This window comes from Platalea leucorodia (genome assembly GCF_965183815.1).
Source record: "Platalea leucorodia genome assembly, chromosome: 3".
NCBI classification, from domain to species: Eukaryota; Metazoa; Chordata; class Aves; order Pelecaniformes; family Threskiornithidae; genus Platalea; species Platalea leucorodia.
In genome coordinates this window covers 115,738,823-115,763,577 of record NC_138825.1, presented here as the reverse complement: position 1 = coordinate 115,763,577, position 24,755 = coordinate 115,738,823, and the positions used below count along the sequence as shown (strand labels likewise).

The 24,755-nt window shown below is 40.4% G+C and overlaps 1 protein-coding gene across 1 annotated transcript; it reads right to left on the bottom strand.

Annotated features, from left to right (window-relative positions):
* Nucleotides 1-8,043: 8,043 nt before the first annotated feature.
* Nucleotides 8,044-8,559, bottom strand: MSGN1 (mesogenin 1; the record flags this gene model as incomplete). The annotated part of the gene is made up of 1 exon (XM_082305256.1): nt 8,044-8,559. The coding sequence occupies one exon, from the start codon at nt 8,557-8,559 to the stop codon at nt 8,044-8,046; it is 516 nt and encodes a 171-aa protein (XP_082161382.1).
* Nucleotides 8,560-24,755: the final 16,196 nt, after the last annotated feature.

Here is a 24,755-nt window from a genome sequence, read left to right as displayed (position 1 = left end):
TCCTGTTAGATTATCCTGTCGATTTTCTTTTTTTTTAATGGGAGGAAAATTTCTTGGTTTCTTCTTTGCATCTGAACAGTGACATGAAAATGGTTCAGATTAAATATTGTATTTTCCTGTTCTAAGGAAAGCTATTGCTTAGCATGAATCATTATCCCTCAGGGCTAAAGATACAACAATGGATGCCTGTGTTTTAACTTTATATTAAATAGAATTATACCACAGGGAATTTCTGTGAAGGCTAACTTGAGCAAGAAACTATTTTGTGAATATATTTGCACTTTGTGAAAAAGCATGGTGTCTAGAAGATTGTAGCTCTGTTTCTACAACATCTGTACAGTGATCCCACTAAACAGTTTGTGCTTTAGTTACAAGTTCATGTTTCTAAGTCTTGTCTGTCTTCCAGTTACCTGTCAAGCATATCTGTAGTAGATGTCTTTTACTGTCATTTCTGGAAAAACCTGTGTGGGCTTCATGATGAGGGACATGTCAAGTCCCTAGCTGTGCATCAAGTCTCTCTTCCAATAGAGAAGGCTACTGTGCTAAAGGAGTCTTATTTTGTTATTCCTGTGGTAGGTGAAGACTAAAGCCATGGAGCTGTGATATTGGGGAATGAGATGTAAATATGTCAGCATGGGAATCAAGGGAAAATGCAGAACATATAAGCTTGATAGGTCAGTGACTTCATGCTTAGTGTTTTCCCCTGCATTAAGCCAGGGGGTTAAGTACTAGCTATTCCTCAGTCTGCGGGCACAATCTATTGAGAAATCAAAGGACACACCTATGATATGCTGCCAGGGTTTTGCACCTAACAGAACACAAGTATGGGCACTTTAAGTGGTATGGTGACTTCCCTGTGTGTCTTACATCATGCTGACTGTCTCCCAAGAAATGAGATTGTTATGTAGTGTTTTCTCCAGATAGGTGAGTGCCAATCTTCATCTGCCATGACAATGCTCTACCAGCATAACGTGGGCTGCCTTGGGTAGCCTGAGCCACCTTCTCCCCTCTAACAACTGTGCAGGGGAAAAATGTAGCAACTAGGGACTGCTGTGAGAACTAAGCATGAGGTAGGGCAGCCTATTTCAGTGGTGTTAACTCAGCCTCAGTTGTGGCTTCCTGGCTTTCTGATTCCTTTCTTCAAACCGAGGCTTGTGAACAATATCATTTAGGAATAAAAATCTGGTATTTACAATCTTGTCTAAGGTACCTTCATTTCTTTTCATAAGATTAGTCAATATCTTGAGATTCTTTATCTGTTGACAGGGATTTAGGAGTTGTTGAAAAGTAAGATGATGCCCAGGTAAACTGTGGCTCTACTCTTCAGCTCTTCTGAAAAGTCTGTTTAGTGACATTTTGCAAAATGAGAAGTGTTAATAGATAAGATGGTCCTTTACCTTTTTGATATGTTGGAAAATTCAAGGAGATTTCCCCTCCATGGTTGGACTAGGATTTATATATACCTTTTATATAAGCCTTCTTGTCAGATTTTTCCAACAGCATGCAAGACACACAAAATCCATTTGAATATCAGTGAAATCTTTTAAAGACATGACCGCAATACTCTCTCCACCTCAGAGGTGTCTGTTTATACTGAAATTCAGGAACTTCCTTCCTGGTTTTATACATATATATATATGTACATATATACGTATGTGTGTATATATATATATTTATACCTATATATATATGTATATGTGTGTGTATATATATAAAAAAGTCCTCTTCAAGTGTTGAGTCAACACCTCTTTGGCTTTTAAGTGGATATTTTATGACCACATGCTTTTCTCCCTGGTATTTGGGATGTTATTTTTATATCCCTGTTAACACAAGTTGAAAGGAGATCAATCTTCTTTGTTTATGCTTAATGTCTTCTGCAATTTCAACAGGTGAATGATAAAAGTCTAAGGGAAAAGAGAAGTCTCGTGTGATTTGTTGCTATAGGAAAATAGGAACAATAATACAAGTGTACTGCAGAGAGTTATTTCCACTTCAAATAAATGGTAAGTCAGTACTACAAGTAGCCTCATTATATCTGGTCACTGATAGAAACGCACAGCTCTCATTTTTACTATGGTCTATCTTCAATGACATGGCTAATATTTCAAAACTATGTACTGCTTTGATGATTTAAAACAGAAACAACTTACTATTAATACTGAAAAATTAAGAAAATTGACACTTACATTTTCTAGCCCAATTAATTTTCTCTTTTGGTAACTGCTTTGCTTTTTTTGTTTTAAATCTCAATGTCTTCAGTAAAAGAGTAAATGCTATGCACCTATATCCAGAGGAAAATATGTTCTGACAATGATCTAGTGATTTGGGAAGCTTTAGCTTAAGTTTTGGCTTCTGCCACAAGTCTGTTTGAATCACTTGCATATAAATGCTGTTTCCATTTGTGCATGTCATTCCAGAACCAGCTAAACACAGAGTTAGCTAGGTCCCCAAATCCCAGATAGGCATGTGCTTTTAAAGAAAGGCTTTAAAGCAGAAGTAAGCTGAATAAGTCTCTTTACAGCACTTGGTGTACTGATAAAAGAGCAAGCCTAGGTTTGTGTCGCTGTGTAAAGAAGCAAAAAGTCAAGGGCTTGATCAGGGAGGGGGTTCAGATGGACCCAAATTCTATAGCTCATTAAAAACAAGTTGCTTTATTGGGAGCTTCCGTCCACAACTGAGTTTCTCATCTGTTAAATGCAATAACAGCATTTGTGGTTGTATGGCAAATAAGTTGGGGAATAAAAGTCAGTCAGATACTAGCTCCTTAGAAGCTGGGGCGCACATATATTGTTGTGGATTGCTTGGGTTTCGGTTTTTTGGTTTTTGTTTGGTTGGGTTTTTTAGCTACTGCCATGCAGAGCTGGAGGGATGTCCCTTGGCATTCCTAGGTAGAGGGGCTGTGGCAGCTGCCAGATAAGCAGCTCCTCCAAGGAACTAGCTGAAGCCCTTTAGCAGGAGGCTTTCTTCCCCCAAGCACACCTATGTGCAGCCCAAATGTGTAACCATAAAACCTCTTGGCACCTACGTGGTGCTCCTCAGAGTAGAATTTCAAAGCACTGTGGGTGGGTGGGTGGGTGGCCCCAGGCTCCCCTCTGCTTTGGGGATGGGGGGGTGAGCTCTGCTGCTCACAGAGCCAGGGCTTGCCTGGGGAGCTTCTTCCACGTCTGATCCTTTAACCACTGGGGAATATTTTCTCCAAGGTACTTGCTCTTCCCACCAAGAGGGAACTTGACCTCCTTGCCATCTTCAGGATGTTTCTCCAGGTATTAGTGCTGCTGTCAGGCAACACATTGCTGCACCCTTTTTAAAGGGTGGGCAGAGAAGTTGTCACTCTCCTGAATTCAGGTGGAAAGCCTGCCCTGGAGAGTGGACCTGTATGAGTCTCCTGAATCCTGGGCTAATACTCTAGTTTCTAGGCTTCCTCCTTTCTATTGGTGGGCCTTCTGCTAAATAAAGCAGCATCATATACTTACAGCTGCACCAGCATAGCCTCTGGTCTCAGAGGTATGAGAAGAAACCCAGAGCCTATTCTCATATTCTCTCCAGCAGCACCAACAGCGTGGCTGATGGCACCAAAGGAGTTAACTTGTTTAAAATCCATTATATGTAACTGCCTGCTCTGCCCTGCTTATTCTTCCCTAATAAAGGGGTTAGGGTGGCTGTGGGGCAAAATTCCCTCTTTTCTCTGACTTCTGAAACTTGAAGCACTCTGTCTCTGCAATCACACCTGGTCCCCCTCAGCAACTCACCCACAGCAGAGGCAAGGGCACAGCTCTGAACATGAAGAGCTGCTCAGGAAAGCAGCTGGTGGGGCCCAGCCATCTCACCTATGATTTGGTACCCCTGGCTCATCTTTTCTTTTGCCTTCAGCCTGCTTCACTGCACTGCTCTCCAGTGTCTTTGGACAACAAGAGCATATGCAGAGTCTGGGCTATTTCTCTCTGGCTCAATGCAAAGTGTGTTTCTCTAATGTCTGGGAGTATGTGTTTGAAAGGCAAAATATCTACTTGTAGTGTGCAGCAACTAACTCTGGGAGCAGCAGGATGGTGTAATCATCTCATCAGTAAACTGAGAGCAAAGGACCAGTAGTTTAACCAAATTGCCAGCTTTCTGTATCTCAAGGCTTTTCCTGGGATTCTAAAATCAGTTTCAATTAATTAATTTCTGTAGAAGATCTTATGTTCTTCATCCCTTTTTCTCTGTAGTATTTGAGCACTTAGCTGCTGCCCTTTCAGCTTTATGACTAGTATCACTCATGAAATATGATTTCACATACCAATTTCTTGTATGAGAAAACTTTGAATGCAGTAGAAAACTATGTTGTGGTGGTGGTTTCTTCTTTAGTACCCATGTTCTGCTCTCCACATTTCAATGTAAGGAATTTCAATGACTAATCTGGAAAAGGGAGAGCTCTTGGGGCCAGAAGAGTTTATTTCATTGTCTGGGACTAACTGCAGTTCACTCTCCTGTATTTCTTTCTCTTTAGTATGGTAAACAACTTAATCCCTTACACAGATTGTAATTTAATTCCTCAGCCACAGGCTTCCAGTGACTGTTGGTCTACTACTTTAGCTTTATTTCCACGTAGATTTTTAACATATTGTGTTGAGAGAAGATGCTTGTATGTGACATATATCCCTTACTTCTGTGACTCGTGCAACTTTTTTGGATTGAGGTTCCACTTTTTTGCCTCTGTTCTATGAATTATTGTGGTGTTGCTGTTAGAATTCAACATAGCTTTATGGACCTTATGTACAGTCCTGGAGGCTAGATCTCATACCCTTAAGTGGGGAACTTAGTCTCTTTCACATCAATCAAATATCCTAAATTCCTGGGGATAAAGGAAGGAGGAAAGAGTATGAACCTTGACTGTATTCTGCTTTATTGAAAAATAAATAAAATCCAACATTTAGTAGCAGTAGGACTTGCACCGTCATTAATAGCATAGTTCAGAGGAAAGAGTCTGAATTATTATAAGGGGAAGAATTACAAAAGGAAGAGGTTTATAGAGATGTTCTATGTCAGGCAGAGCAAGAATCCATTTCTTTCTGGGAGGGGAGAAACAAACCTGGCAGATCCTAGGAGATCCCAGTCACAAGCAGGTACTGAACCTACCTATGCTTCCTACTCATACACCTCAGTTGCTTTCCCCGCCCCCCCGTCACATGCAGATGCAAGAAGAGATTCCCCTGAAAGGGGATCAAACAAAGAGTGCAAGAGTACAACCTGTTCTAGTAAACTAATCCCTCCTTGGACATGGGCTTTGGTTCTATTGCAGCACAGGGAGTGATTTAGGACAGAACAAAGCCTGTTCCCTAAGGTCAGGTTAGATTAGCCATCTTGTGTATTTAAAAGTATGGCAGTGGGCACAGGTAAGGTCTAGTTCACTGGCACAGAAGCAGTAAAGTGTCCTGAAACTCAAAGACTTTGCCTTTGTGGTTACTTAGAGCTGTTACGCTACCTTGGACTCGCAGGGAGACAGAGGAAATCTACAGGCACTTAACAAGCTATAGCCCAGCATGTTAAGGCCTTCACCTGCTGCTTTCTCTGGGGTGGTGGTAAATGTTGATCCTGAGCCACTTCTTAAGTCTTCAGGGTACCTCCTACTGGGACGCTCTTTCTGCATACAGCATTACTTAGCTTTGCCTATGAGCAGCAGCCTTCTGAACCCATTAGCTAGCGGTGTCTTTGTTTGTATGTGGGTAAACTGAGGCAGCAATGCTGGATGACCAGTCAAGGTCATAGATAAACTAGCAATAAAAATGGATCCTTCCAACACCTTGTTCTTCTGCTTTAGTTAAGGAAGAGTATAGGGTCATGGTTAAAGAGCTGAAAAGCATAGTCATTGCCTGTAGTTTCAGATGTGGAAGATTTAAGGAATGCGGTTAAAAGTCCTCCCAATCTACCAAACAAGTATACTTGTGAATGATGGTGGTCTTTAATCAACATCACAGAATGGCAGGACTATCGTCCTGTGCATCTGCTAGTGGTTTGCCAGCGCGAGTGAGAAGGCACCTCTTTACAGCGACAACGAGAATCTGAGAAAAGACCCAGGATCAAGCTTAGTTGTGGTTCTGTGCAAGATCCCATGGGCAATGTACAGTTTCACTCTCTTGAACAACATGAGGACCAAATCTAAAACATAATCCAGACTGACCTTGTCTATGAGGCTCTTTAACTGCTCCAATCTGGCTCAGTTGCACAGGTTTATACTGAGGAATGCTAAGCTGACATTAGTGCTGCCATCTCATATGTGCATAAAATTTTCTCTAGCTTGACAATTTTATAGGGCTTTAAAAATTATTCTACTTATATTCTTGCTGAAACCCTAAAGCTTGTGAGAAATCTAACATGGGCTAAAACAAAACAGAAGCATATGGGATATGCTTAAATGTGATTACATCTTGAGTGACGGTGCTACCTGCATAAATTTGAACGTAGCTGCTTTTTTGAGACACTGATGGATTTCATGCTGATTGCTCCAATATGCGCACACCATGTGAGAAGAGCACTGAGTCAGCTTAGGCTGAGCCTTGGAGAAAAAAAAACGTACAAGGACAATTGTATTTCCTTCCAAACAACAAACAGAGGGGAAGGAGAGAAAAAGAGAAGGATGCAATAAAGTTTTAGCTTTGCGGTGCTCTGCTACAGAATGCATCCACAGACCTAAACCATGTGCTACACACAGATATGCTGATCTATTCATCTTGGTGAGACAAGCTTGTTACCTCCTGGCTGCTGCTCTCTCTGTCCCTTACATCTCCCTGTGGAGAAGAGGTTAATCGCACTTAATTAGCTCCACGCAACTCAGGTCTGGGTTTTGCTCCTCTCTGTGTGTGCACAGCCAGGTCTTATGAATCACTCTGCAATGAGGTTTACAGAGCAACCCGTGTTTTTTGGTGGTGTGGTGAGACTGGTGTGATACCTCTCAGATGAAAGTCAAAGTAATTAAAGATCAAGACTATGTCCTCATTTGCTTGGTTTTTGGAGGGTTTCATGTGCGTGTTTTACAGGAATGTTACTGGCTGTAGGAAACAGCTGATCTGACAGCTTTTAATAAGGAGACATTATGGTTACTAGAGCCCTCCTAGGTTTCAGTACACCTTGAGGATAAAACTTTGCATCTTTCTCATACCTGAATCAATTTATTTCATGTCAGAGAGAAGGAAGATAACTCAGCTTAATCTCATTTGTTCAAGCAATTTGTTGTAAAAACGTCTTCCATAATTTATCAGGCATTGAAGCAAGGGGGTTTTATACATTAAATACAGAAATATTATATGTTTCTGTATATATTAATAAAGAAGATAGGATTTAAACAGCAATTTATCTACACAAAATGTCAGTTTGCTTATATATCATTTCCAATATTTAGCAGTCATTGTTAGATTTTACTTATTTATCAGGCAGATATATAATACAAGATACAGACTATGGTACTAATATTTATTTGTTTACGAGCAAAGATGTTTTCACTGTTACTTAGTTTCTTGATTTTTAGGTACAGTGGAAATGTGGATAAATAGACAATACTTGAACTAACTATACATGTTCTTCTTCATCCTAATATTTAAAGTGCCTACAAATCAATACGCTTAGTATTCCTATAGTGTTGTTGTCATTTACTTTTTTAAAATGCAGTTTAAAACCTATGGATTTACTATTGTCCTTAATAAACAGAAGATCAGTCAGAACAGTGACATGTAAATCCTAGGAAGATCAGTTGCTTTTTTTTTTTACTTTTGTATAAGACTAGGTTTAATATTTCTCAGAAGCTTATTATTAAAAAAAAAAAAAAAGACATAAAAAAAGGCAAAAAGCAAGACTTCTGTCTCAGCAACCTGAAGCTCAGGTTTTTAGGCATCATCCTACATCACCTTCCAGCATCGCATCCTAGGTACAACAGCAGCCCTCGCTCTCCCTCCCTCTTGCTTCGTCCTCCTCTTGCACCCTGTGCCACCGTACTCTGGCAAGGAAGAAATTTTGCTGGTTTTTTGTTTGTAAAGACCCTGAGCATGCCGGGGCGGGTGCTCCAGATGGGGTCTACACCCGCTTGACGCTGTTGAGGAGCTCCGTCAGTTCGCTGATGTACTTGATGGTGTACTTCAGGGTTTGTATTTTGGTGAGGGGTTGTCCCCTCTGGCTGTAGACGGGGGGCAGGTAGTTGCGCAGCGTGTGCAGTGCATCGGCCAGGGTCCTCATCCGCAGCTTCTCCCTCTCGCTGGCCTTCCTCCTGCGCTGGGCCGACATCCGCACCTTGGTGCCCTTGGGCAGCCGAGCCTGCCCGGGGCTGGGCAGGTAGGCGGGGGGGAAGTCCACCAGGCTGTAGCCTACCAGGCTGCCGCCGCCACTGCCATAGGGGGTCTCCGCCACGGCCGGGCAAGGGGACGAGGAGTAGGATTCGAAGGAGGGTGTTGGGGATAAGCTGTGCGGAGACGAGACGGGGTGCAGTTCGAAAGCCCCAGCAGTGCTTTTCCAGTCCCAGGACGATAAGCAGACAGAGTGCTCCGAACCCAAAGCGTCTTCCATGTTTATCAATGTCTCTTGCAATTTGTCCATGCTGGAGGAGCGCTCAGGAGAAGCAATGCCCTCTGCCCGCCAGCAAAGGCTGGAGCCGCCGGCTGCCGAGACCTTTTTATGATGGAGGGAGGAAAGTGACAGAGTGGGAACGCGGGTTTGGCGAGAGGAGTTCAAAGGAGCGCCACAAGTGCTAAGATGGAAAATGAACTCCTGATGTGCTAGTTTCTTCTCGGTGATAATTATCAACCTTCAGCTAAAAAGCCTTTAAGCTAACAGGCAACAGCGAGAAAGGAGGAAAAAAAGATTATCTTCTTGCATCTAAACCAATTAAGGCTGCGCATCTACATGTAACGTTGCGCTGAGGGGATAAGTAGTGGGAGAGGAAAAAGAAAATTAACGATTTTACAAAACAATTTACAGACATAGAATTTAAAGATAATGACCAATAACACAAACCCTGAATTTAAGCCACTAAGCCCTGATTTCTGTGTAACTGTTTGAAGGCAATGGCACTGCAGCAGTGATGATTTGATCCATGCTGACTGCTGCTAAAGTAGTCTCTCATTATCTGCATATTAATCATGAAAGTCAAAGATGGTTTGTTTGGATTTGCGTGTCTTACGGCTCCGACAATTTCTCTTCTCATGAAATTGCATCTTCTCTCTGGATCACTTTGGTTTTCAACAGGAGAAAGGAGGAAAGAATAGCAATGCATTCCCTCCAGTCTGTAGATTCATTTCCTACTTTAAATCATGACTGGGAAATCAAAAAAGGAAATCTGTAATTGCAAACACAGTCAAAGTCCCATTTAATAAAAGAAATAGGAAAATGTGATTAAAAAAAAAAACAAAAACAGTATATAAACTTTGGACCCGGACAAATGTTTTACATAGAAATTTAATTCAAAGTAATATACAGATTAGATGTGTGTAAGAGAAGACTAGAAGCTACTTCTCTAGAATTTTCTACCTCTAGGAATCCATTCTTCTGCCAAAAAAACCTTTTTCCAGCCCTGACTCAATGCAACAGTGAAGTTATATGTTAGGCAGTTCAAGTGAAAATGTATATCCTATAAATTAATAGCATTAATAATGAGCACTTTTCACCTCTAGGCTTCAGAACAGCTTACAGTGATGATTAATGATCTCTGTTACTCTGGGGAAATGGATAAGCAGAGGCAAGGAGTAACTTGCCCAAAATCACACAGGAAATCATTAGGAGAGCCAGGAAAACTGTCCAAAACTACTGAGCTCTGCAGCTCTACTGAGCAGCTCGGCTGCCAGCCATGAGTTTGTGTCAGCCCATAATGGAAGCAAAATATAATATATAACAAAAAGAAGGAGAGAAAGAGTGCCAACCTGGAGGAAAAAGAAAATTAGGATTTATTTTAGAGATTTCTTCTGTGTAATGATCTCTGTGTGCACCATAATCCACTCTGACAAAAGGGAGGGAATGCCTGTGAATGGCACATAGCCGAAGCAAGCTGAGGCTTTCTGGAATATACCATTTCTTTTTGATTGTGAAATCCTCACTACAACCACTCAGAAAAAACCCCAATCCAATACTCATTGCAGTCATTAGGAAGGCTTCTGTGAATTTTTATGAGTTTGGGATCAAAACAGGAAGCAGCTTGTGGGAGACTTACTGATTTTACGCTGAGATGAATAAGAACCAAAAAGTGAAGGGTTTTAGCATGAAACAGTTTGACCTGATGACATCTTCCCCATGCAGAAACTCAGGGCACAGCTCACCACAATCAGGATTGCTTTGGGGCTTATGGTTACCTGATCATATTCTGAGCTTTCCTTTACTCATTTAAGGAAAATGAGCTGAAACAGTCCTAATAATCACAAATATCTGCTACAAATTAAGATAAGATGAGTGACAGGTATTTTCTGTGACTTCAGTGAACTGAATGAGTTTCCCTGAGCACCAAGACAATGGTCACAAGGCCACGAGTTAAACGTAAGGTCTAATTTAGCATAAATAGGGGACTCCTTTTTGTCCCAGTTAAAATCTCTCTCCCACTCTTTTTCTCTTTTCCTCCGTGTATTTGTGTTTATGGTGCCTTTTCCATTTGATATGTCGCCTGCTCTTATTTTATGTGTTTGCCTTTTTTAGTAAACACAACAATTAAAAGTCTACGAATGGACAAAAATCAGGAGGGGGAGGTGGAAGAGGAGGAACTTCTGTGTGCCAAGAAAAAGGAGCTTGGAAATATATGTATGTGTGTGTATATATATAAAGTATATTAAAAATACACATATTGAGCATATATATATATAAACTGTTCTGCTCAGCAGTTTTGATTTCGGAATCAAATGTTAATTAAATGCAGTCAAATTTAGAAGCAAAAATTTCAACAAGTCACTTTTTTGCTGGCTATAAAAAATGCATGTTGCCAGTTAATTTATACCCTTAATCTATGGGTAAATCATAGAAAATGTTGCTCAGACACAAAGGAAGAAAAGATTTTGTGCATGCCCAAGATGCCATTGCTGTAAATGACAGGTGTACACAGTCAGATTTCATCTCTGTATTCTTATATATAGGAATTGGGATGAGATTAGGCAGGGAAGAGCAATGCAAACTATAGCAATAGCTATATCTTTTCTTACATCTTACAGGTAAATGTTTAGAGCGACCAAGGCAGGATATTAGAGTACGTGGACAACTGCTCTGGTTGCATGAAAAATCACTGGATCTTATAAGCTTACACTCTTGTAAACTGTTACAGGGGCAAGAAAAAATTACAGGCTTTTCTATGAATAATGCAGGACTAATGCTCATACTTGAAAACTGCCTTGCAGTTGTGCGCCCTGTTTTATTACTGTCGTGCTCCCTGGTGCTCTTGTAGCTTGGACCCAACTAGTTACGTCCCAAACATTGCCTGACTGCAGTTCAGGGGATGCCACCAAGGGCATAGGGGTGAGCAAAGGATTTACTCACATGACAGCAAGCTTTGCTGTAACACGTCTTGAAGGCCAGAGAAGAGGCTGTGGCCCTGTTTGCTCTACTGGTGAAGACGCAGCCAGAGGTTCAATTTTGAGAAATAACCACCCATTTCTACCCACAGTCCCCAGGTTCCCAAAACATACTCGCATGAAGCGTGCCTCAGCTTTGGCCAAATCAGGAAGCTATGTAAGTCTCTCCCCATGATCCCTGTAAGATCCATAGCCTGTGTAAGTCAACAGAGTCTCATGGTATGTAGCTGTTCTTGGATTAGTTAGTTTTGGATAGTGCTATGTTTCCATCTGCAAGTATAAGGATCCTCAGTTAGGAAATTTTCTCTCAAAGTAGGGACAATTATAACAGGCAAAAATTACTGGAAATGGTAGAACAGTTCACAGTATTGTTTTATAACAGGGCCTTAAAAAGTACCATACAGAGGAAGGCATGGCTACAGGCTGGTTTATTTTTCTATACCCTATGACTGTTTGATGCTCCCTCACTGAAGAGCTAAGAAAGTCTAGTATTTCAGGTGGCACCTTCCTAGACAGTAAATCCACACAAAAACAAAAAAAAAAAAGAAAACTGTTTGCAATCTTTATTTTATTCCACCTCTCACAAATTTTAGGAATTCCCTTTTTGTCTGTCAGTAATGGCAAAACATTGAAGGGGTAGTGAGATATGAGGCTAACACCAATGAAATATGAACTGACACTTAAAAAATGATAAGGCATTTTCTGCTTGACTGATAGTTTTGATTTTCATTTCAGTAATTTATTCTGCAATATAAAGGCTAACATCTCAATCTTCATCTCCTTTAAAATGAAAGGTTCCCTGCTCGTGTTTCTGAATTCATTACAGAAGAGAGGAGAAGCATGGATGCATGGAAGGAGCAAAAATTTTTCCATTTAAAAAAAAAAAAACCCAACACCCATGGAATAGAAAATTTTTAGAGCTTCCATATATGTCCAATTCAGGTTTTAAATTTGAAATAAGTTGTCCAGATAATTGCTGTCATCCACAAGTATGGTAGATAAATGCATTTCTTGTGTACAGTTATTTAAGGACTGACCTGATCTATATTTTTTTTTTCTAGACTATATTTTCACAAAGCTGTGAGTTTGGTAGGAGAAACAGACTTGTAACAATAAGTAAAAAATCATACTGGATGGGAAGAATGCAAGCTGAAACAGAATAAACATGGACAAATGTGTTTCAACAACACTAATCCTATAATAGACAGCCTCCTTTACAATTAGGACAGAAGTCCAGTCTTATTTTATCGACAAGAAGCAGATCAGACTAATATCCTTGTAGAGCACTTGGATGATAGAGCCCCATCTTGCAGTTTGTACTATGAAAAAATATCTATCTATCTCCCAAAAGCTTTTAAAGTCACTTCATCTCTTATTTAACAAGAGGTTTCCCAAGTATTAGCTGCTACACTGCCCACTCGCTGCGGAGGTGGCTGTTACTGTCCGGCTTTACAGAGGCGCGGATGAGGAGTCAATCGCCCATATATAAAACGTGGAGCGAGCAGCTGCAGGACTCACTAACTTCAGCAGACGCAGCAGGTGTTCGACACTTCTGAAAAACACTGTTGAACACCTCAGTTTACGCCCAAGCTGGCAATAAAGGAAGGAAAGGATCCATCACATTTGTTATCCAGAGTCACACTAGCCACCAGACGATGCTTCTCTCCTTTTTAAGGCTTTCCCTCAATTTGGATAGATGTATTTTTTTTAAATGAGTAGACTTTGCAGCTTTTTTTCTACTTGTGGAAGATGGTTTAATCTGGGTCCAACCTCAACTGAAATAAATCGGACTTCTAGGTAACTAAGCTTGTCAACAAATACAGACTTCTTTTTTCTTTTTTGAGGTCAATATGCCAAAGAATATGGATGAACAGCCAGCTACAATTCCCAGAGGGAAAGAAGGCACTAAGAGAACCAGGACTGATCCTGAGTCCAGCCCCATGAAAGGGAGCCCACAACCCTTACTACAATCAATGAAAACTGTGTGTAAATTGGATTTCTAATTGTTATTACCACCTTTGGCCAAACAAACCCCCTGGCTAGCATGAGAAAACTTTGTTATTCAGTTGTAGTAAGACTAGAAATAGGCCAGTTCTAGTCCTGTTAAAAAAATCCTGCCTTAAGCATTTAAATCCTTTCATTTTCTCAATGGCACAGCTCCAAAATGCCAAACTAAGAGTCTGCTCGTAAAGAAGAAATAGTCAAGTACCATTGATTTCACTGGGGCTTTGCATAGTGACAAGCATCTCTTTGGCATTGCCCTGGCAGGATCAGGACCTATCTATTTGCTTTACATCCTCAAATGTAAGTATTTGATCCTCCAAATAGTGACAGTCTCCATCGACTGACAAGTGGCATCAGCTCCGTAATTCATTTAAAACATCTGATCTCCAAGCAACTGGCTTCCCAGATGAAAAGGCCTATGTGTGGAATTTACACCTACCCACCTTTTAAGTAGGGAGTTTATTACCTAGTGGTTTTCAGCTGATATTTAGGAATGTCTTTTTAATACCCCTGTTAACAGAAGTTGAAAGGAGGTTCGACTATGTGGTTGGTCTTTAATGTCTACTGGCTACTTCAGCCTGAAGGAAAGGGCAAAGCTGGGGGAGGAAGGGGACCCTAATAAGGTATATTTTCCTCAGAAAATGAAAAGTAACAGTTATTATCAAAATAATAGAAACTGGTTTGGTAGGAGAGCTCCATTATCGTTTACAGCAGCTTCATTGTATCAGCTTTCACATTTGGTTTAAAAAAAAATTATCTGCTGTAATGAAGTTGACGTATTTCAGTTTTTCATGGGAGAGGTGGAAGGTTACTTGTTGCAAATATTTCAAGATCACCAGCAATGCCTCCTTTTCTATCCAAAAGCATACGTTCAAATTTAATAATTTATGAAGTACAATATAGTTTATCTCCAAGTGTTTCTTTTACTCTCTCCATGAACAGCCTGATGATTGCCTTTGCTGTATGTGATAGTGGTTTCACATGGCTTTTTAAAAAACTGGGATAGCACCTAGAGGTCCCAGAGGAAGTTCAAGGTTTGTACTCTTGCTTTCCTGCTATTACAATGGACTTTTGTGCCCTGTGCTCTAAATGGTTAATTTTTCAGCATGACGAATTTTCCAAAACTAGGTAAATCTTACAATAAATTCCAACAACCAGGAAAATCGCATTAAAAGCTCAGTTGTGACTATTTCTAGTTGAGCTGCGCAGCTGAAGCTGAGCGTTTGTGAAGGGAGCTATTTTTCAATTGCTGTGATTACATTTCAGCTCAGGCTGTTCCTTTTCATTCAGTGAACCTCCTCATGAGTATCTGCTCATTTCTTCCTCCCCCGTGTCCTAGCACTGATGTGCAGAATTGCTGCGTGCTACTAATAGAAACCATGTTTCATGTCGGTGCTAAATGAAGTTGTGCTCTGGGCACAGCCTGTAGTTCAGTCTAATAATTAGGAAATGGATCGATAGTCTGGGTAAGAGACAACATGCAAGTGTTAGATTACAAATTTTACTTAGCTCTTAAATATTTCACATTCTGAAATAAAGCACTGTGTGCCTGTTCAAGCCACCTTTCACAAGCACGTGGTTAACCCACAGGGAGGACCACCGATTTTAAACTGCAATCATAAATTTCTTGGCAAGTTGCTAAATCTTAATTTTAATCACATTCAGTCCCACAAAAAACAAGTCTGTCCTTCAGTCTACTGATGAACATGAATCGCATATTAAGTTTGGGGGTTTTTTTTTGGATTTGCTCTGAACACTTCCATGAATTTTCCCTAACAAATTAAACTCAGCGTTGGAACAGTCCCATGAATACATTTGAGTAAAATCATTCCTATTTTTTTATAGGTAAACTTTGCACGTACAGAGGTTTTCAGATGATATGAAAGTGTGTGGAAGTGGTTAATATACTGGAGAGCAGAGCTGCCATTCAGAGGGACCTGGACAGGCCGGAGAAATGACCTGGGAGCAGCCTCGAGGGGTGCAAGAAAAGCAAATGCAACCCCCTGCACTGGGTGGGATAACCCCACGCAGCAGCAGAGGCTCGGGGTGACTGGCCAGGAGGCAGCTTCTCAGAAAAAAGACCCAGGGAACCTGGTGGGTTGACAGACTGGAGCGAGTCCAGAGAAGGGTCACCAAGCTGATCAGAGGGCTGGCAGACATCGCTTACCAAAAGAGGTCCAGAGAGGTGGGTCTGTCCAGCCTGGAGACAAGAAGGCTCAGGGGAGCCCTTACTGCTGCCTGCAATTACCTGACGGGAGAGCAAAAAGGAGAGCAACCAAACTCTTTGCAGAGGTTCACAGTGGAAGAAAGAGAGACAACGAGCACATTAAGTTCTGAGCCTTACAAGCCTTCCACCTTTCATTCATCATAGGTTTCCCGCTGTACTTCTGGTGATACAAGACACCGGTATTTTTCCTGTCTGATCAGATTTTAGAACAGTTGTGTTTGGGTGACAAGGGCGTGGTGCAGAGGACTCTCTTCTCCACTACTGAAGACCTTGCTCCCTTTCCTTGCCTCATGATTGGCTTTTATTTTCCACCCCTTCTCAATTTTTCTACCTCTGGCTTGTCCCCTCTATGACTAAACATTATTTCTTTCCCTCTTTCCTCTATCTTTTCTTTTCCTTTCTCTATCTCTTTTTTTTTTTTTTTTTTTAAGGTTTCATCTATTTGATTTTCAGTCTCATTCTTTTTGGTGCTTCTTGATACTGACAGTAGAACACGATGCGTTTTTAAACATCCCCTGCCCATATAAATCACACATCTCTCTTTACCTGCTCAGTTGCATGGATAAAGTTAATGTTAGAAGCAGGAAACATTTAATTATCCACTTGAAACAGGTTTTTCAGGAAGTCCAAAGCACAGGTTATCGAATGAATAGTTACAGTAGTTATGGTTACAGTATACACTTACACACAGGGGCTCCATTAAGGTTGTAAAGTTGCAAGAAGTCATTTATCTAAGGGCACTGTTGTTTAGAAAACTCTTATATTATTTTCATTTCTATTTTTGAAACACATGAGAGAGCAAAACCCCTTACCAATAAAACTTATGTATGGGCCAGTAAGTCAAGCTTACGAATCTATTAGGTCAAAGGAAGAGAAGGTAAAACAAAGAGAAGGTAAAATGTAGAACTAGTTGGAAAAAGGTATTACTGATCAAACTCAGCTTGCCTTCACTGTGAGAGCCCATTTAACTGTATGCTGCTGGCTGCTCCGTCACTCTGATGAGACACAGACATCTGGTTTGCACCCTGCCTAAGTTCCTGCTTAGTTAATGGTAATTGGGATGTGTAAAATCAGTGCATGCATGAATAAGCAGGTAGATCTTACAACAGCAGGTATGCAAATCTTGAGAGCAGCTGGTCCTGGCTAAAATTCTGTTCTTTTAGGGTTCAGTTTGCTGCAAACCAGGGAGAACAGTAACGTACTGTCTGGAGAGGCAGCACAATCACACAGATGGAAAATCAGGTCACAAATGTCCTGTTCTCAGCCCTGCTACTGACCTGCATATCATAGGGACCCCCATCTTCTGCTCCTGCTCCCCGACATCTCTCCCTGCCTTAGATACAGACTGTCTCAGGGGCGGGATTACTTCTCTGCAGAGATCTTCTATATGATGTCCACCACAGTCATCAACTTAAAGCTTGTGACGCTGTCCTATTACAAAATACTGTATAAAATGAAGACAGTATCAGAAAAGAATTAAATCTAAATTCTCCACGTAATACTGCTTTAAACCGGTTGGGCACCCAGAGGAGTAGTTTTCTAAAGTAAATACTGGCAAATGGGTTGTAGTCAAAAAAAAGAAAAAAAGGAAAAAAAGGGAAACACAAATTTCCCTGACATTGACCTGCCCTGTCAGGCTGGGATGCACATTCATCAGTCTCTTGCTCTTATTTGATAGCTGACATTCTGTGATGAGTTGAAAGCAAAGTAACGCAGATGGATAGTGCTCTCTTTTGAAGAACAAAATGTACCAGCAACTGAATTTTCAAGTACATTCAACATGAAGTTAGCTCATAGATCATAGGAGCAACTTTTAAAGGTGAGAGAAGGAGAAAAAAAAAAAAAAAAAAAAAGACAAAAGTGCTATTGGGGATTCCCTATTAATGTGCATAAAAAGTAAGCTAACATTTACATAGACCCTGCTACTTTCAATGTACTTCAGACAATGACTAATCAATACTCATTACACAGCTCTAAAAAGGCTGAGTATTCTGGGGTGGTGAGCCGTGTCCTCCCAAATACAACATACAGCCTGAAGCCAGCTATTTGGCCAGACACCTCCATCCTTGGAGTTTTCCCGAGATCAGACAGGCTGTCCTCCTCCAAGGAACGCAGCAAGCCTTATCTTCTTTCAGAGGAAAAGCTCAATTTGGAGAAATATCATTTTCTCATGGCACAGGAAGGAATTTCATGCAGACAATTTTTAATTATTGAACCCAGCCTACCTTAGGAATCAAGTCTGAGATGAGAATGAAATAACCCCCTGGCTCACAGACCTGGAATTAGCCATTATGATCCAGCAGAGAAATCAGCTGATTATGTTAAATTTTAGACAATCATGAGGGATGCACTGTTCTGTTTCAAATATTCAGGTATGTTCCTCCTGAATCTTGTGACTCCCCACTTATTTTGGGGTCAAATAGTTAATATTTAGAACATCCTTTATATATCCTAGGTTACACACTTGATTTTGCTCACATATGCTCATGGTGCCAGTAATGCCCTGATTTTTTTTTCAAGGCTTCCTCTTCCAGCCCAAAGATAGCTTTCCTGCCCAGAAAGTTAATTTTTTTTTTTTTTTTTAATAACAAAGCAAAAATTTAAATAATATTTAAGAGATGGCTCCATGGCTATCACAGTCTTTTCTCGAGTTCACTTGATGCCAAAATTCTTGAAGTGTCCTACAGTAAGAAGTTCCATTTCAACAATAAATTCTAACCTACAGAAGAAGCTAATCTTTACGGCTCAGTGGGCTCTACATCAGACTGTGTATTCCTTTAAAATCTTCCATAAGGACTTTCTCTAGCTTAAAAGAAACTCTAATAAAATAAGTTCAACTATATTTTGTCTGGTGTTATATAAAGGCCACTCAAATTCAGCAATAGAATATTTTCTGGACACAAATTGTATAATTATTTTTCCTAGTATACATCTTCAGAGTGCCTCTCAGAGCTACTTTTGCTCCTAGATCTTCCACCTGGTAAAAAGTGCATGTAGGTGTCTGGCCAGGGGCACAAGCACTGGAGGGAAAAGATCAAAGGCCTATAAATGTGTCAAACTTTCAAATGCAAATCACCTGCCATAACGCTGCTGAGAACAAATCCTTCATTATCACCATTCTGTGAAAGGCTTAAATTAGCCTGAATTGGCTGAAAAGAACAAGAAAAAGAAAGCCATTTATCTTCCTGTGAGTTTTATTACCTTTAGATTTATTTGGCTAATGGTCCAATAGCCCACTAATCAGAACATCTGCATAACAAATTCTTCAAATGATCCATAAATAAAATATGTGATCACATAATGTTGCTATTAAAGTTAAACCGAGATCTGTGAAAATAGGTTATTAAAAGAGTCCTTACAATAAGCCACTCTTTTTAATTGCCAAACTATAAGCTACTGTGATTTATGTACTAACAATTATCAACTGGCTTCTTAGCTTGAATTACATTTAGGGGAATTTTTTTATTGTGCACTTCTTAAACTGTATGTACTCCAGATAGATGCCATACTCATCCTTTTTTAGCCTGTCATTACTCTGAAAACATAATTACTTTCTTAAAAGGTACTATGTCTGGGGTTTTTAGAGAAGATAGATAGTTTTAGTGATGTAATAGAATATTTGATTGATTTAATTGACTAGAAGAGCTAGAGTTAAAAAAAATATTGCACTATACCTAACCCTTATTTATAAGGGGAAATCCTAGCACTCGGTTTTCTTAAACGAACAACTGCAGAGAGGTTTTCTTAAGTGATCTTTATTGGGATCTTTGAAAGGGGATATGCCTCAATCAGAAAGCTCTCGGTCAGGATGGTCAAGGGGTTGTCTGAGGGGAGCTGACTGAGAACCCTGAGCCCTGCAAGCATCTTCAGAAGGTGTGCTTGGCTGGGTCTGGCGAGACTCCCCAGAGCATCTGTGCTGGTAACTTTTATCTGCACCAGGGACACTTTGTACCTTACTGGCTCTTCTGTTGGTCAAAGTTTTGATATATTCCCCCTCTGAAACATTCTTCCCTCCATAGTCACCTACTTGGGTTATATTCTGAATTATATGATCAGTTAAACAACATATACAAACTAGGGTCTTTTCCTCACGGGCAAGTAAAAAAGTTATATGAGTTCATACCTGAAGGCTATGCAAGGTTATATAGATACCTACAGAGCTGTCACACCATGAGGAGCCTACAGCTTTGAAAACTTTTCCCAGTTCACTGTCATGTCAAACCAGTTCCAAGTCTTGGGCTTCTGTGGTGAGAGTGGCCTGGCAGTTGGAAGATGTTTATGATTGTTGATAGTCATTTTTTCTGTATCTCTAATTCATGGCCTCCCAGCACAAAATGTTTGTTTGTTTGTATTTTTAATAAGAAAGAAAAAAAGAAAAAAACCCAAAACTTAAGTTGCTGGTATCTTACAAGATAAATATGCTATCACGAAGAAGTTGTTGCAAGGTACACACCACTATTATTGGAAGGAATAGAATTTTCTTGAAGGAATTTTTCAGTTCTGTGTACAAATTCCAACACTTTCAGTGCCAGAGACACATGCCCATTTTACAGTTATATTCTTCAGATTATCAATGTGGGGAGAGGAATGTCCTCTCTGTAAGACCTCCATGGTGGGCTATAGAAAACAGAACAAACAAAGGACTAGTGGCTTTCTAAAAATTATTTATGAAATCTGCTAGGATGCTATATCAAAATCAATTAACTCTTAGGGGTACCTTCCAGCCCACCTTCCAAACCACTAACACCAGAGACTGCAACAGGAATGGTGCTGGATAAGGGTTGGGTTTGTTTTGGTTTTTTTAATAGAATCAAACTTGGCCTTTGTAGCTGGGGAAGAAAAAAAAAAAAAAACACAACAAAACAAAATGGAAAATGTCATTGTGAATCCTGCTTTCTTTCTACATTATATCTCAGAACCTCTTAACCATGTGATTATCATAGTGTTTCCTTATGGTATTGCCAAAAAGAATATTCATAAACCAGAAAAATAGAGTAACATATTCTATGAGTGTTTACAATTAGTGTACTGACAACCGTAACAGTTAGCAACTGACAGTAACACTTGTGGAAAATATAAATATACCATCAACTGAAAACAGTATTTCTTTAGAAATGACAAACAAAAATCATGAGGCTACAATTTTTGCCAAATATCTGTCTTGCAAATTCTAAGCAATCTGCAAGCAGTAAGATTTGGGCTTTTTAGAAAGGCAAACTAAGAAAAGTCCAGAAAACAGAGTGACATCCTCTTTGACGATGGCGTATCAGCAGACACCAGAACAAAGGTGTATTTGTGCTTGGAGATGCATGGGCACAATCCCACCACCTTCACTTGAACATGATGGTAAGAACACCTACAAATCCCACACATCTCATGATGTTCAAAGTAAATACATAGAGAACAGAAACCAGTATCTGAAGCCATGCCGTAAAAGCTAGTATTTTTCAGTTTAAAAGGGCAATAGAGAAGCAGAAGTAGATGTTGGGCTGTACGTGCCTTACTGAAAACTATGGTAGGAGCAGACGTGGGGAGGACAGCAGTTTGGCACAGGTTTGGACAAAGGCAGACCTGCTGAACTGCATGCCTTGGGCTCTCCCAGGAGGTTATTCCAAAACTTATAACACAAGCGCTTGGGAATTCAGGATTAATATAGGCCCTATGCCACCCCACTGTATTATCTCCTACTCCTCTGCTGTATCTCCTAAGCTTCTCCATAATATCAGCAGCACCTTCCTCAGGTCTTTGATAACCCGTCATGGCAAAACCACCTTTACATCCTCATGTCCTCCCGTGCATCCTCTATCTTTTTTGATCTGCTTGATAGCCAAAAGATAGCCCGTGTCACAGCTTAGGGAAGTATGTCTGAGCTGACTGGCCAGCTGGTTGTCATCAGAGCCACTGCTGATCGTTTTTGCTTGGAGACGCATAAAAAGTCTTTCTCCCTTCCCTGAGCAATTGATTATCAAAAATTTATAGCCTTGAAACCACCAAATTTGGTTGAAATTGGCCAGTTGTTAAAACATACCAGTGAAGGAGAAAGGGAAAGAAGTCACACAGCACAGTCAAGACATCTTTCCATAAGGATCCATGCCCATAACTGGGTGGTATGGCTACCCTCCCAGAAGACAGATGATTTGAACCCATCCAGGCCAAGAACACATCCAAGGCACTGAACCAGTCATTTTCCTTTTCCAGCTGAAATTTTCTAGTTATTAAGAACTTGTATGAAAAAGACACCACACGTTTTTCTGGTCTGTCCAACAGAATAAGAGAGGCCTGATTAAGTCTACTAAGCAATAGTTCTGGTTGCCCACTCTTGGAAAACTTTCAGATTTCTATAAACTCAAATGGATGTAAGAGATTGGCAGCCTGTACCACTAAGCAAGCTTTCCAGAGAGAAGTACCCACAGTTAAACCACAAAAGCAATTTAGGTATAGAAAAATGCAATTACCAAAACTGGCCCAGTGCCATATAGTCATCTCTGAACTGCTAATTGCCCATTCCTTCAGCAGCGTCTCATATGAAAGACGCTGTCCTTCTCAGCAGTGTCTTCCTAGGTCATACTGACACATCAGCCCTGTAACCAATTAGAAGAAAACAGACCATCTCTCACATTTCTACCTGGCAGGTCTTATTTGGTAAAGAGGCCATTCAATAATTACAAAAACCAGCAACGTTAGTCTGGATGAAATATCTTACAAAGCCCCTGCAGAGTCGGTGTGCGCATGGCTGTAACTCCCGCAGCCCTTTGTTCCACTGAACTCCAGGCTTCGCAGAATCTGAGCTTGGGCACAGGGCTCTTTTCCACCCAGTTGCAGAGCAAGCAGCAAATTTACATCACCAGCACAAAAGATTCAAAGAAAATGTCTACACCACATCGCAGCAGGCTGAGCAACAGAGAGGCTTAAAGGCGAAAGCTGCTCTGAGACCTGGCATTCATGATGGACTGGAAGACAGCCTGAATTCGACCTGAAACGAGGCCACAAATTTAATGTTTTTGCAGCAGATAGGACAAGTTCCAGGGTTTGGGCTATCTTGTCTGTCTGTTATTTCTTACGTGGCACGACTGCCAGGGCAGCACTGGATGTTGGGATGGAGGAAGAAGGCAGCACGTAATGGTTCATCTGGTAAGTTTGCCCCCAAATTTATTCAAAGCAGACCACGCTCACAGTTCCTCCCACCATGTCCTAAAGAATACCCATAGCTTGCCACAGATCCAACCTTTGTCACGAATGTTTGGTAGGACAACAAACTTGGCTTCGAGCTTGGCTGGGGAGGTGCTCTAGCAGAGCAAATTGCATTTTAAAATAAGATATTAAAATAACATAAATGTTAATGTGCAGATACTTCTACGCTATCTTGGCATTAAAAATATTCCTGGTTAGCTTCTTTCCCTTCATTGTATTTTAGTCAGGCAGCTAATTCAATTTAAATATCCATCAAGTGGAATTTTAGTATAGGTAGCTGTTTTCATGGAGCAAAATTTTCAAAGGTATGTCCCTGTTTCCAGCTGTGCTCGGTCTTTGAAGTGACAAAATGTCTCCAACTCCATCAAGGGAAATTGGGGTGGGGGGTGGAGACGAGGCTTGGGGTTAAAGAACTTTTAAAGTTTGATATGTAATTAATCTTATTAAGTTAAATTCAGTACTGATAGTAACTACGATGCAGGATACGCGAGCAAGAGAACTGTGCAAAGAGTGGTTCTGTCACCCATTGTAATTTTGTTTTCTTGAAACAGTTAAAGTGTTTTGTTTCCTGAAGGAAAAAGCGCTAAATCTAGCGCCGAGTTTACTGTTTTGCCAGTAGCACTTCGGTTTATAACAACTCTCAATAATATTCTAACCGCAGTTTCCTTTTATCTGCTGATATAATACGGCAGGGCTTGACACCTTTTTAGACATGAAAAGACTTTATCTTGTCTCAAGTAACAGCTGCCATTCGTCTCTTTCACCACTGAATTTCCAAGTATCTGTCTTGACATAAGAGCACAGAGCCAAGCCTGCGCAAAGCCTCCGAGTTAAACAAACCCCTTCGCAAACTGGGAAAGTTCTCTGCTAACTAGCAAGAGTTTTATTGAGTCATCAATTCTATCAATCAATAAAGTAGAAATTGGTAAATGCAATGAAAATGAATTTTTCCCTTTAAGTGTGTTCACACATGTCAATAAATATTTCAGTAATATCTTGCAATGAAAAAAGTAAGAGTATATGTAGCTTGATAGTGGGATATATGGAAATTGAGGGGTGTTGTTTTTTTTTTTTTTTTTTTTACATTATATGTTTTGTAGCTCTCTACAGATCTATTCCATGTAACCAGTATTTATTTTCCTTTCTGGTTGATTCCCCATGGACCTGAAATAGTGAGTTACAATCACAAGGAATGCCAAATAAATGTTTCCCTTTGTTAAGCTACATTAAATAAATTTGCTACATCTAAGTAGATGTTTAATACTATTTATAAGTGGCAATAATTATATTTATACTGTTAAGACAGAACCTGTGGTTCTGCTCTGTATCTCTGCAGGAATCATTCAAGCTAGAGGGGTGCCGACAGGAGTGACAGACCGGGTAACGTGCTCGGGCCCGTCCAGCAGTTCTACAGAAAAACTTTCAGAAAAGGAGGCGAAGAACGATGCATCCTTGACCTGCCTCACCTCCACAGCAGGTATGGTTTTATTCCTTTAGATGAAGCACCCTGATAGAGCCTGTTTGGGCTGACCAAGATAGATGATAAATGAAAATACACTCAGGGTCATGAGGCTGATGCATCACATTCATCTATACGTACAGTCAGTTTAACATAATCTTGTAGGAGTATTTCCTATAGAAGAAAGTTATCTGTTATACCCACACAATTTATTTAAACATCATCTTCACAAGGGTGAGAGGTTGCAAAGCAGTCAGCTTCGGCACGGTAAAAACAGTTCCAAAGAAGAAAAAACATCCTTAATCCTTAGATTGAGTAAATTACAGAAAGATGAGAAATCAAAACACTTTAAAAACTGTAATTTCGCTTC